The 13,582-nt window shown below is 51.5% G+C and overlaps 1 protein-coding gene across 1 annotated transcript in view; it reads right to left on the reverse strand.

The window, feature by feature from the left end:
- Positions 1-13,582, reverse strand: part of HPX (hemopexin) — a 121,657-nt gene that overhangs the window by 19,796 nt on the left and 88,279 nt on the right. The window contains exon 9 of the mRNA XM_073661235.1: positions 109-262. Within this exon, the coding sequence (XP_073517336.1) occupies positions 109-262 (154 nt within the window). The remainder of the gene's footprint in view (positions 1-108; positions 263-13,582) is intronic.

The following is a 13,582-nucleotide window of genomic DNA, read 5'->3' on the forward strand; positions in this document are numbered from 1 at the left end:
CTATTCTGCTGTTACATCAGTTAGTGTTGAGCTCGGATACAGACACAAGTGCAGGTATATGAGAATATACTTTATATCCCACTGGCCCCGTGATGGATCCAGACTTACCCATGATGAGATATAAGTCACTGGAGTGCGGGCAGGTGAAGGCTGCGTCTACTGCCGTCATCCCGCTCACATCCCATTCTTCATCTATGGCCTTTGGATATCCTGCAACCGGGATGTATATCTGATCGGACAAGTAAATGGAGACCTGGGAGCCCTGCGAGAGAGAAGGAATGGAAATCATAAATGTCTCCGGTTAGATCCTGGAAATGTCCGCCATAGCGTTCAGCGGAGCCATGATCTGCTACCTCTCTCAGCGAGAATATCCACATACATATCAGCACCATATATCATATGTCCCGACTGTCCACGATCCAGTGAGATAACCCTACGCTGGAGAAGGTACCTGCTGCCCCGGGAGGACAGGGCTGGGTCATGACTTTTACTTTGTGTCTTCAAAACCAGCAGTCTGCATTATACCCTTCGAGCCGACCGAGCGATCTTCTCATGTCTCCTGGTCATGCAGGTGCAGATGCTACCATGAGTATTGAGTGGCTTCTCCTATAACACAGGACATATTGTCTATGCTCTTTAGATTCACTCATTATTTCATTCTTTCTAATGTGATCTTCCCCAAGACTCAAGCTCACGACCTTTTGTCTGGCAGGCGGCAGGCAGGAGCTTTAGCTGTGAGCCACATGCTGAATTACCAAGTGTAAAGTGTTTTTTCTGCCTATAAATCTAAACTATGTTCTTTGGGGAATGATGGAAATCACCGGAGGGAGACGTCATTGGTCACCATCACATCGAGCATAGGAGCGAGGCTTCTCTATGAATGGTGAATCAGAGCCAAGGGAAGAAGAGCTGACAATCTCTTCCTCACATTTGTTCAACAACTCCCCCCACTGAGCAGAGGGTCCGTGATGCGGCCCCTCCTGTGATGTGGTCAGTACAAATATGAAACAACCGGCTGGTGTGGTGACACTTTCCTGTCCCTTTGTAATTAGCCTTCCTGACTTCAAAGTAACATGGCCAATGTCCCAGCGTTTCGGAGCCAAGTTACCAGATATGAATATTGGGTTTTTAGTGACAGATGTAGGTGAGGCCCCATATTACCAGTAACAGGCGATCGGCCTGTGATAAACGATTGGTGGGGGCAGATAATTTTTTGGGGATTATGGTGGAGTTTGGCGATAACCGTATCTGAGTATATATACAGTATATACTATATATATATATACCCGTGTGTTGGATTGTCTCTGGACGGTTGCTGGCCAAGGGTGGAATCAGATGAGTATATACTATACGTTCACTGTGAAAGCGCCCAATAACTGGCCCAGTAGCAGAAGCAGCCAGTGTCCTGTCCATTAATCATCAGTCCATTGTGTGATTGTCCTGACTATGGGGGCAGCGGTGGGACAGTGGTGGGACAGTGGTGGGACAGCGGTGGGGCAGCGGTGGGGCAGCGGTGGGACAGCGGTGGGACAGCGGTGGGACAGCGGTGGGACAGCAGTGGGACAGCAGTGGGACAGCAGTGGGACATCCTCCCGGAATCTCCTGGTCATCACTTTCTGCAGATGGTGAAATAATGGAAGCACTATGTTCTCACCATCTGTATTTATCCGGTCCGGAGTCTGAGCCACTAGTAACGATCCCAACTCTCGAGCCTCGGCGGCTGTCACTCAAGTTATTAACCTGTTCAGGACACATGTACGGTGTGACGATCACGGGGGCTTACACGAGTGTCAGTGCGATCAAAAGCCGATGTCAGTGCTACAGGAGAGCTGACACAGTGTGGGCGCGCCCATGATCGGTACTAGCACCAATGGCGGGCGATTAACCCCTCTGGTGCCGCTGTCAATAGCAGCAGCGGCATCGATCGGCGTGTAGAGGGAGGGAGCTCCGTGTTAACCCCAGGCAGAAAGATGGCAGGACATCCTAGGACAGGGGGGGAAAAAGTTTTAAAAATTGTAAAAATGTTTAAAAAAAAAAAATCACAAAATAAAGAGAAAAAAAATAAGAAAAAATATGAATCCAATAAATACATATACTTATGTAAAAAAAAATAATAATAAAAAAAAGGACACATATTTGGTATCGCTGCATCCGGAACGACCTGACCTACAAAACTGTCCCACTAGTTAACCCTTTCAGTGAACATCGTACAAAACAAAAATAAAATGGCAAAAAAAAATAATCATACCACCGAAAAAAAGTGGAGTAAAACATGACGTGCCTGTACCATGAAGACGTGCCTGTACCATGAAGACGTGCCTGTACCATGAAGACGTGCCTACACCATGAAGACGTGCCTACACCATGAAGACGTGCCTGTACCATGAAGACGTGCCTACGCCATGAAGACGTGCCTACGCCATGAAGACGTGCCTACGCCATGAAGACGTGCCTACGCCATGAAGACGTGCCTGTGCCATGAAGACGTGCCTGTACCATGAAGACGTGCCTACACCATGAAGACGTGCCTGTACCATGAAGACGTGCCTACACCATGAAGACGTGCCTGTACCATGAAGACGTGCCTACACCATGAAGACGTGCCTGAACCATGAAGACGTGCCTGTACCATGAAGACGTGCCTACACCATGAAGACGTGCCTACACCATGAAGACGTGCCTGTACCATGAAGACGTGCCTGTGCCATGAAGACGTGCCTACGCCATGAAGACGTGCCTGTGCCATGAAGACGTGCCTACGCCATGAAGACGTGCCTACACCATGAAGACGTGCCTACACCATGAAGACGTGCCTGTACCATGAAGACGTGCCTACGCCATGAAGACGTGCCTGTGCCATGAAGACGTGCCTACACCATGAAGACGTGCCTGTACTATGCCTGTTATGCCAAGAGCTGAATCTATTCCGCTACTATGAGCGGGAGATATTGAGTTATGGTGATTTACAGTGGGGAAAATAAGTATTTGATCCACTGACGATTTTGCAAGTTTTCCCATCTACAAAGAATGGAGAGATCTGTAATTTTTATCGTCGGTCACTTCACCTGTGAGAGACAGAATCTAAAAATAAAATCCAGAAGATCACATTGTATGATTTTTACATAATTAATTTGCATTTTATTCCATGGAATAAGTATTTGATACAATAGAAAAACAGAACTTAATATTTCGTACAGAAACCTTTGCTACAATTACAGAGATCAGACGTTTCCTGTAGTTCCTGACCAGGTTTGCACACACTGCAGCAGGGATTTTGGCCCCCTCCTCCATACAGATCTTCTCCAGATCTTTCAGGTTTCGGGGCTGTTGCTGGGCAACATTGAGTTTCAGCTCCCGCCAAAGATTTTCTATTGGGTTCAGGTCTGGAGACTGGCTAGGCCACTCCAGGACCTTTGAAATGCTTCTCACGGAGCCACTCCTTAGTTGCCCTGGCTGTGTGTTTTGGGTCATTGTCATGCTGGAAGACCCAGCCATGACCCATCTTTAATGCTCTTACTAAGGGAAGGAGGTTGTTGGCCAAAATCTTGTGATACATGAACCCATCCATCCTCCCTTTCCATACAGTACAGTGGTCCTGTCCCCTTTGCAGAAAAGTACCCCCAAAGTATGATGTTTCCCTCACCATGCTTCACAGTTGGGATGGTGTTCTTGGGGTTGTACTCATCCTCCTTCTTCCTCCAAACAAACAGTGTGTGGAGATGATACCAAAAAGTTATAGTTTGGTCTCATCTGGCCACATAACCTTTTCTCATGCCTCCTCTGGATCATCCAGATGGTCATTGGCGAACTTCAAATGGACCTGGACATGTGCTGGCGTGAGCAGGGGGGGCCTTGTGTGCCCTGCAGGATTTTAATCCATGATGGCGCAGTGTGTTACGGTAATGTTTGAGACTGTGGTCCCAGCTCTCTTCAGGTCATTGACCAGGTCCTCCCATGAAGTTCTGGGTTGATTCCTTACCTTTCTCAGAATCACCCTAACCCCATGAGGCGAGATCCTGCATGGAGCCCCAGACCGAGGAAGACTGACAGTCATCTTCTGTTTCTTCCATTTTCTAATAATTGCGCCAACACTTGTTTTCTTCTCACCAACTTGCTTGCCTATTGTCCTGTAGCCCATCCCAGCCTTGTGAAGGTCTACAAACTTGTCCTAGGTGTCATTAGACAGCTCTTTGGTCTTGGCCATGGTGGAGAGGTTGGAGTGTGATTGATTGAGTGTTGAGTGTATGGACAGATGTCTATTATACAGGTAACGAGGTCAAACAGCGGCAAATAATACAGGTAATGAGTGTAGAGTCGGAGGCTTCTTAAAGAAAAACTAACAGGTCTGAGAGGCAGAATTCTTGCTGGTTGGTCGGTGATCAAATACATATTTCATGCAATAAAATGTAAATTAATTATGTAAAAATCCTACAATGTGATTTTCTGTCTTTTCTTTTTAGATTTTGTCTCTCACAGGATTCTGTCTCTCACAGGTGAAGTGACCTACGATACAAGTTACAGATCTCTCCATTCTTTGTAGGTGGGAAAACTTGTAAAATCGGCAGCGAATACTTATTTTCCCCACTGTATGTACCTGCGTCAGGTTGGTAACTCGCCCTAATTCTCTTAAGAGGAACGTGTCAATATTCTTACCTGAATGGTTTCTGGTTTCACGAAGGGGAGTCTTCCAGAGAGGCTCTCTATGCTATGCAAGGAAATATCCAATTCAAAGGGGGGAATTATGTTTTAGGGATTATTTTATATTTTTTTATATACTTTATCCTGCTCTAAAATGCCATACTACTTAATATAGCGCGTATAATTAATGTGATAGCCTGGACTGTCAGGGGCTTGGGGGAAGCGGTAAAGAGAGGTGCTGTGTTCTCTTGGATCCAACACTTTCAGCCTGGTATTATGTCTTTCCGAACCTCATATGACCCGTGAGGGACTCAGATGTCTGAGGAGCTCGTGGCTCCAGCGGCCCATTCAGTTGTTTCTTCTCATACACGGGGAGTGAGCATTGTACTGCATGGATCCACGCCATTTATCTGTTCCTCCTCTAAAACAGTTAGCGATGAAAGATTTATATGTCGTGCTTGTACTATATACAATATTATCGTTATAACAGTAGCTTTGTATATTCCACCCCTTACTCAGCGGAAATCCTTAAAAGGATTATTTCTTTTATAAATTCCCTTCCAGAGACGCCGGTTCTTATAGTCGGGGATTTTACCACCGACCTCCTCTCTTTGTGGGATAAATTTCATATGGGAAATATTTCTCAAAATGCACAATATCCATCTGTACGTTATCGATAACCCCCAGAAGAAGGCACAGTGCCGAAACGCGCGTAGGGGTGACGATACCTGGACTGACAAACAATACATATGTGAGTAATACTACATTCCCACTTATAAAAACAAATCCATTTAGCACTTGAAAATATCAACTATTTACGCACTGTGCACCTTAGCATTTGCTTTGAAGCTTTGATATTATGCTTACAGCTGGGATAGGGCATGTTGTTTACATACTCATACCCGTATTTGCTTCAACTATGTAGGTTTAATCTATTTATTATATGATTGTATTGGTCTTGGCATCTCTATTATAGCTCACTACTTATGTATTTGTGCCACTTTTCAATATGGATGTTTTTTAATTAATAAATTTATGAATTTTTTGCAAAATTATGTTCTTATACGTCATTTTTTCTATATGATTTGGTATTATAGACGTTGAACAGAGTCTCATTGTCCTACTGTAGAGAACTAATTGTGTATGTGACCTTGGTGGTCAATTAATCAGGTACAAGAGATGGGTGTTATGGTGTCTCCGGGGGGATATTCATGGCGCCTCAATCCTTTTTGACCGAAGCTAATTGGTTCTGCTCTTAGCTCTGTAATTTCAGAATATTTTCATTGTACTGATGGGTCGTCATCTAGAGGATTTCTATGGGACGCAATGAAAGCGGGGAATATTCATAGGGGGAGATCAATAAGATAAAATCCAAAACAAAGGAGTTATCCCAAAAATGACAACAGAACGTTTGCGAAAAGGAGGCAGTTTATGTGTCAGATGTGTCAGTGACAAGTAGGATGGGAAATGCAGAGAAAATATTCCCCGATAAACCACTATCATTAAATTCTCAGAAACAACTGTTGTTAAGCAAATATACTTTATAGAGGGTGAGAGTGGAGCCTCCTACTGGCAATTACAGTTACAGCACAGACGGGAACAGCCGATATAGATAGACTGGTCACAACAGATGGGAGGACGGTGACGGGCGCTGATGAGGTTATTACTCTCCTCCATTCTCACTATAGGAATGAGCACATGTAGCACCCCGAGGACTCGGCTGCTACAGGGGTATTGCACCTCGAACCAGAGGTGTGGTATTCCACTCCCGGGTAAGGATGGAGCGTGGAACTGGGCTCAGTAGGCTGCATACACTACACTCACCCCATTTCCGGGGGACAGACCAACGGTACTCCCACCAGATAGATGTGCAGGTACGACAGCTTCTGTCCCTGGCTGGAGTGGGGAGGGGGGAGGAACATCCCAGTGGTGTAGGAGCAGAGAGGGGAGGGACTCTGGGCATAGGTAGGAGCCCATTGGGTGCTAGTCACCTGGGCTCGGGTGTCAGAAGGGAATATATAAGGTGGGCACCATCTTAGATCAGGGTCCAGTCCGGGTCAGTCTAGAGAGGAGCTCAGCCAGAGAGGGCTGACAGGGAGCTGTGGCTCAGTCTGGGCCCAGCTCCAGAGCCAGGCCTGGAGAGGAGGCCTGAGAGAGAGAGAGAAGGAAGAAGGAGAAACAGGAACACCAAGAGAGGCCCAGAGACGCAAGAGAAGAGGGAACCCTGAGATCCCACGAGCTAACGGGTGAAGGGTTGGCAGAACAGGGTACCGGATCCCAAACTGGTGGAGGCCAAATATCCTCAGCCAGGAACCGGAGGTCGTGGACAAGTTTGGCGCGACCCCTCGCCATATCCACCAGGAAGGCAAACCACGTATAGGGTCAGGGAAGCCGGGAAAGGTTTCACCACCAGAAGGCCCGAGGGAGCCGGACAAAGGTGGATCCCTGGTGGGGACGGCCAGTAGAAAGGAAGAGAGGGGAGCTCAGGACCACGCTCTGGAACTGCCTGGGAGTTGGCCGAGTCCCGCACCTGGTGGACGCAGCACGGCTCGGGTGGTCCTAGCTGTACACAAGGGACCTGATAAAGAACTGAACTGTGAGTAAAGCTGTGAAAACTGCAATTGCACGTCTCTGAGCTTCCTTGTCACACCACCACTACCATCTATTCCTGCTTCATCAGCTGCCCTGAGGCTATACCCCTCCCGTTGGGGGTTATACCATCCACGCTGCACATCCGTACCACCGGCCTCAGCGGACTGCCCTGCAGCGGCGGCTTCATAGCCGCATTCAACGGGTGGCGTAGTCGGACACTAATACCATCATATCAATAATGCCACTTAGTTTGACCACCCTGGGCGCGGACCGGGTCACCGCCACGAGGACTACTATCCCCAACAGATCCGGCTCCGGGTCTTCCCCCGCATGCGCAACGCTGCACAACATGGCCCAGGGGGCGAGTCAACTTTGGCGTAGTCGGCAGGATTACGTGCCCGCAACCACCAGGTACTGCGTGCCTGAAGAAAAGTTCACATTTACCGCAAAAAGGAGTCTCCCGCCAATTCCAGAGGGTTCCCGCCATCGGACGCCATCTGGGGTCGTTTCCCGCCGTTTGCCCGCCATCTGCAGTCTTTGCCCGCCATCTGCGAAGTTTCCCGCCATCGGGAGACGATTCCCGCCATCTGAGACGATTTCCCGCCCTGGCAGAGCGGACGCCATTAAGGGCGTGCCAGAGGGTGGCAAGAGACAACCTCCCATCGTGGGCGCGGTCCCAGAAGGGCGCCAAAAGCGGAGACCGCCCCCACCAGCCGAGACTACCACCATGGAAATGTCCATCAAAGTGGGGGGTCTGCCCCTGAAACTGACTGTCACTAAGTTGCCCCGGGACCACTCCCAAGGGGGCGGATAGAGAACAAAACGGAGAAGATGGGTGCAGCCTGGAGAAGTCTGGACAGATCGCACCCGGGGATGGAAGAAGAGACAAGTGGTACCGACCCCGTGGTCCGGGGCCTGCTGCAGGCCGCCACCCCAGAAGGCCTGGTGGAGATCCTGGCACAACTCCCCAGAGATCGGGAGCGTGCACAGACCGCGCTGGAGGCCTTGGCCCGGAAGATGGCCCGAGTACAGCAAGAAGCACTGGCCGAATGGAGAAGGGAGATGGCCCAGCAGGCTGGAACCCGCCAGCAGAGGACGCCACCCGCAACGTGGGGCATGTCTGCCCCTGAGGATGGTGCAGGAGGGACGAAGGCCGGAGACGACGCCGCGGAGGGAGCTGCAAGGAAGGAAGCAGGTAATGGGGACGTCATCACCCCATGCCCAGTAGCCGTAAGCCTGCCCCAGCTCCCCGTCGCAGAGCCCGAAGTCCCACTCACCGCGCCCGTTGCCGCACCGCCACCGCTCCCAACTAGGCCTCAAGCGGCAGGAGCCGCGGTCACGCCCTCTGTTACGCCATGCCCCTTGACCCTGAGTGCGGCAAAACAGGAAGTGCCACCGGTCTGGTCGCAAGGCCGAGTACCCCCGGGCGCCGCGGTCTCCACAGCGCCCTCTACCTCCACTGTGCCGCCGGCCTGGTCGCAAGGCCTGGTGCATCCGGGCGCCGCTGCCCCCACAGCGCCCTCCTCCCCAAAGGTGCCATACCTGGACCCAAAGAGGATGCCTCCGGCCTGGACGCAAGGCCGGGTACCTCCAGGCGCCGCTGCCCCCACAGCGCCCTCGACCTCCACAGTGCTGCCCCTGGGCGAAGATCTCTTTGCGCAGCATACTAGCTCGGACGGGCTGCCCTTCGTGTGGCCACCGGAGTACATCAACCCCCGACTCCGGAGGGAACGGCCCCTGTGTGAGCCTCTGATCCCGGCACCGGCACCCGCCAAAATTGTCCCGCTCCCGTTGGAAGACGCCCAATTCGCATGGGATCCCACCGGTGAGGACCTCATGGGATTCACCAAGGAGACCAGGGCGGCCGCAGCCCGGCGGGAGGAGTGCTGCCGTCAACAGCTAGAGGTCTTTGGGAGAGAACGGCGAGAGAGGCGGATCCGCGAGGAACAGCTGCAGGTCCAAAGCGCGGAGCAGAAACGCCAGGCCCGACGAAACCCCCGTGCGGCCCACGGTCCCCGCGCCAAAGGGACCGTAATAAAGTTCCAGTTGGAGCATGGCTGGGGCTTTATCCGGGATCACCGAACTCCCGGCGACGTCTTTGTCACCCGCAGGGATGTCGAGAGCCACCTGCCGGAGGGACACCGCGGACGTGACCTTTACCCGGGTGATGAGGTCACCTTCACCCGGCATCAGTGTGCCAAAGGACCGTACGCCCTTCACGTACACCGGCTGACGGAGGAAGAGATACAGTATGAGGAAAGCCAAGAGGACCCGGACGGGTCTGAAGACTACCCTCAGGAAGGAGCACGAAGAGGACACCATTATTAGAGAGTGGTAAAGAAGGACTGTATATAGTTACCCGTTGGGGTACAAGAACTGTCGTAAAATTGGTGTTTGTGTGAACTGTTACCAGTGTGCCCTTAATCCCTTACCAGGCTGAGGACTGTGAGCAGCCATTCCCCTATCCCCACTGGCCGAGGACTGAGAGCAGCCACCCTGTAAATAGTTGCGCTTCCTAAGGCGCCCCCTACTGGTTTTATAGAAGAACTGCTTTTCTACTTTAGAACTAGAGACTGTTGCACTTTACCTGGTCACAAGTTGCACGGTGGCCAGAGATCAAGAACGTGTTGGTCAAGAATGTTTTATATGACAAAGTTTTATATGATGCTAAAAGAGTTAATGATATTTTATAAGTATGTGAAGAAAGTCTGATAATGTTTCCGTAATGTTTTATACCTGTAACGTTAAGAGAAAGAAGAAAAGAGTACCTCCCATAAAGGGATGAGTTGTTGGTTAACGTCTTATATGTGAGTGCACTTTAAAATTTTTGTATGTCTAATTGTTTTGCTCTATTCCAGCCCGAGGACGTGCTGTGATTTACCAGGGGGGAATATAGCACCCCGAGGACTCGGCTGCTACAGGGGTATTGCACCTCGAACCAGAGGTGTGGTATTCCACTCCCGGGTAAGGATGGAGCGTGGAACTGGGCTCAGTAGGCTGCATACACTACACTCACCCCATTTCCGGGGGACAGACCAACGGTACTCCCACCAGATAGATGTGCAGGTACGACAGCTTCTGTCCCTGGCTGGAGTGGGGAGGGGGGAGGAACATCCCAGTGGTGTAGGAGCAGAGAGGGGAGGGACTCTGGGCATAGGTAGGAGCCCATTGGGTGCTAGTCACCTGGGCTCGGGTGTCAGAAGGGAGTATATAAAGGTGGGCACCATCTTAGATCAGGGTCCAGTCCGGTTCAGTCTAGAGAGGAGCTCAGCCAGAGAGGGCTGACAGGGAGCTGTGGCTCAGTCTGGGCCCAGCTCCAGAGCCAGGCCTGGAGAGGAGGCCTGAGAGAGAGAGAGAAGGAAGAAGAAGGAGAAACAGGAACACCAAGAGAGGCCCAGAGACGCAAGAGAAGAGGGAACCCTGAGATCCCACGAGCTAACGGGTGAAGGGTTGGCAGAACAGGGTACCGGATCCCAAACTGGTGGAGGCCAAATATCCTCAGCCAGGAACCGGAGGTCGTGGACAAGTTTTGGCGCGACCCCTCGCCATATCCACCAGGAAGGCAAACCACGTATAGGGTCAGGGAAGCCGGGAAAGGTTTCACCACCAGAAGGCCCGAGGGAGCCGGACAAAGGTGGATCCCTGGTGGGGACGGCCAGTAGAAAGGAAGAGAGGGGAGCTCAGGACCACGCTCTGGAACTGCCTGGGAGTTGGCCGAGTCCCGCACCTGGTGGACGCAGCACGGCTCGGGTGGTCCTAGCTGTACACAAGGGACCTGATTACTCACAGTTCAGTTCTTTAAGCTGTGAAAACTGCAATTGCACGTCTCTGAGCTTCCTTGTCACACCACCACTACCACTATCATCTATTCCTGCTTCATCAGCTGCCCTGAGGCTATACCCCTCCCGTTGGGGGTTATACCATCCACGCTGCACATCCGTACCACCGGCCTCAGCGGACTGCCCTCCAGCGGCGGCTTCATAGCCGCATTCAACGGGTGGCGTAGTCGGACACTAATACCATCATATTAATAACGCCACTTAGTTTGACCACCCTGGGCGCGGACCGGGTCACCGCCACGAGGACTACTATCCCCAACAGATCCGGCTCCGGGTATTCCCCCGCATGCGCAACGCTGCACAACATGGCCCAGGGGGCGAGTCACACACATCTAAGGCGAATGCTTTGGAGGGAGACGTTGCCTCTTACATGGATGGAATTGCTCTTCCTCGGCTGTCTGGAGCTACAAGGGAGGGTTTGGAGCGGCCCATGGACTTGGAGGAACTAGATGATGCATTACAAACCCTGCAGAATAAGAAAGCACCTGGGGGCGACACCATCACTGTGGGGCTGAAGGACACCGGTGCAGAATGAACCCTCTTCCGCCCTGAATTGGTGTCCCCTGAAGAACTTATCCCTGGGAAGACCCTGACTGTCACCAAGATTGAGGTTGTACACTGACCTTTGCGGATGGCCGGGGTTTATCTAGACTGGGGTGCCGAGAGATGGTTGAGGGAACTGAGGGTGTCCAAGAACCTCTCCCCAAATCTTTATTGAGGACTGATTTGGTGGCTCAATATGTTCCTGACAACCCTCCCGGATCTGTTACTTCAGGTGATTCAGATGTTGATAATGTGGATGTCAATGTTATGTATGATGATGTGTCTCATTGTACAGGAGAACTCAGCCATGTCACCTGTCAAAGTGATGGGGAAGCGGTATTATCCCCCTGGGAGATGGCCTACATAGCCGCTGTCACTGGCAATCAGTCAGAGTGCCCAGAACGCAGGTAACGTGGTGCCTTCTGGACTCTCATCATCCAGCAGGATAACCGAACCAGTTACGGACCCAGAGCCGGTCCCAGACAGTTCCATTGAGGTTGAGGCCTTAATGTCACTTCTGGCTACCTCCAGCCAGGAGTTCCAGGTGGCTCTGCGCTCAGATGCCAGTCTAGAGGCATTGAGGGACTTCGCAGAGAAGCGCGTCTCCGTGTCGGACAAGGAGAGGGTATTCTGGGACCAGAGGAGGTTGTACTGGGAAACTGTTGGCTGTAACCTCCAACAGGAGTGGATGAGAGAAAGACAGCTGGTTGTGCCATATCAGTTTAGGGAGGAATTGTTGAAGGTTGCCCATGAGATTCCACTGGCTGGACACTTGGGGGTCCGCAAAACCAAGGCCCAGCTGTCCCTCCACTTTTATTGGCCTCAAATGAGGACAGATGTTGCCAACTACTGCCGCTCCTGTATCACGTGTCAAAGAATGGGGAAGTCGGGGCGTGTACCCAAGGCTCCCCTGATCCCTTTGCCGGTGATAGAGGAGCCGTTTCAGAGGATTGCTGTGGACATCAGTGGCCCGCTGGCCATCCCCAGCAGCTCTGGAAAACAGTTCATCCTTACTATGCTAGACTATGCTACCTGCATTCGGTAGCTCTGTCCTCCATTAGGGCTGATAAGGTGTCAGACGCCCTTTTGGCCATTTTTTGCAAGTAGGATTTCCCAGGGAGATGAGTTCATGTCTCGGTTAATGGAAGCTCTCTGCAAGAAAATGCAGGTGCAGCACCTGGTATCAAGCTCGTATCACCCACAGACCAATGGTTTGTGTGAACGATTCAATGGTACCTTTAAGCAGATGCTTAAGATGCTGGTTGAGTCCCACGGGCGAGACTGGGAGCGGTACCTCCCACACCTGCTCATTGCTTACAGAGAGGTACCACAGGCCTAAACGGGGTTCTCCCCCTTCGAGCTCCTGAACGGCAGACAAGTCCAGGGGCCACCTGAAGTGTCCATCATAGAGTATGTCATGCGGCTCCATGACAAAATGAGTCAATGACACGACTGTTGCATGAGAATATGGTGCAGGGCCAGGCCAGCCAGAAGCTGTGGTGCGACCGGAATGCCTGGGAGCGGGTGTACGAAGTGGGTCAGAAGGTGTGGGTCCTAGTCCCCATAACCTAGAACAAGCTTCAGGCGGCCTTGGAAGGTCCATAGCTTGCACATCAGTGCCTCAATGATGTAAACTATGTGGTCACCATTGACCACGCGAGGAAGAGGCAGAAGGTCTTCCATGTCAACATGATGAAAGCTCAAAAAGACAGGGAAGCCTGTGCCCTTCCTGTGTGTAGCCTTCCCGACGAAGGCAAAACAGAAGTCCTCGTGGATTTGCTGGCCGCAGCCCGGGACAGAGGGTCTATTGATGATGTGGAATTCAACCCGCAGCTATCCATGGACCAGAGGTCGCAGTTGCAAGAGGTGCTCCGGCCTTACCTGACCACCTTTACTGGTGTACCAGGGAAGACGCAGCTAGCCATCCACCAGGTGGACACAAGGAGTCACCCCCCTGTCTGGCAACCTGC

The sequence above is a fragment of the Phyllobates terribilis genome, unplaced genomic scaffold (assembly GCF_046119375.1).
Source record: "Phyllobates terribilis strain yellow unplaced genomic scaffold, ASM4611937v1 Scaffold_2__4_contigs__length_985480577, whole genome shotgun sequence".
Lineage (NCBI taxonomy): Eukaryota > Metazoa > Chordata > Amphibia > Anura > Dendrobatidae > Phyllobates > Phyllobates terribilis.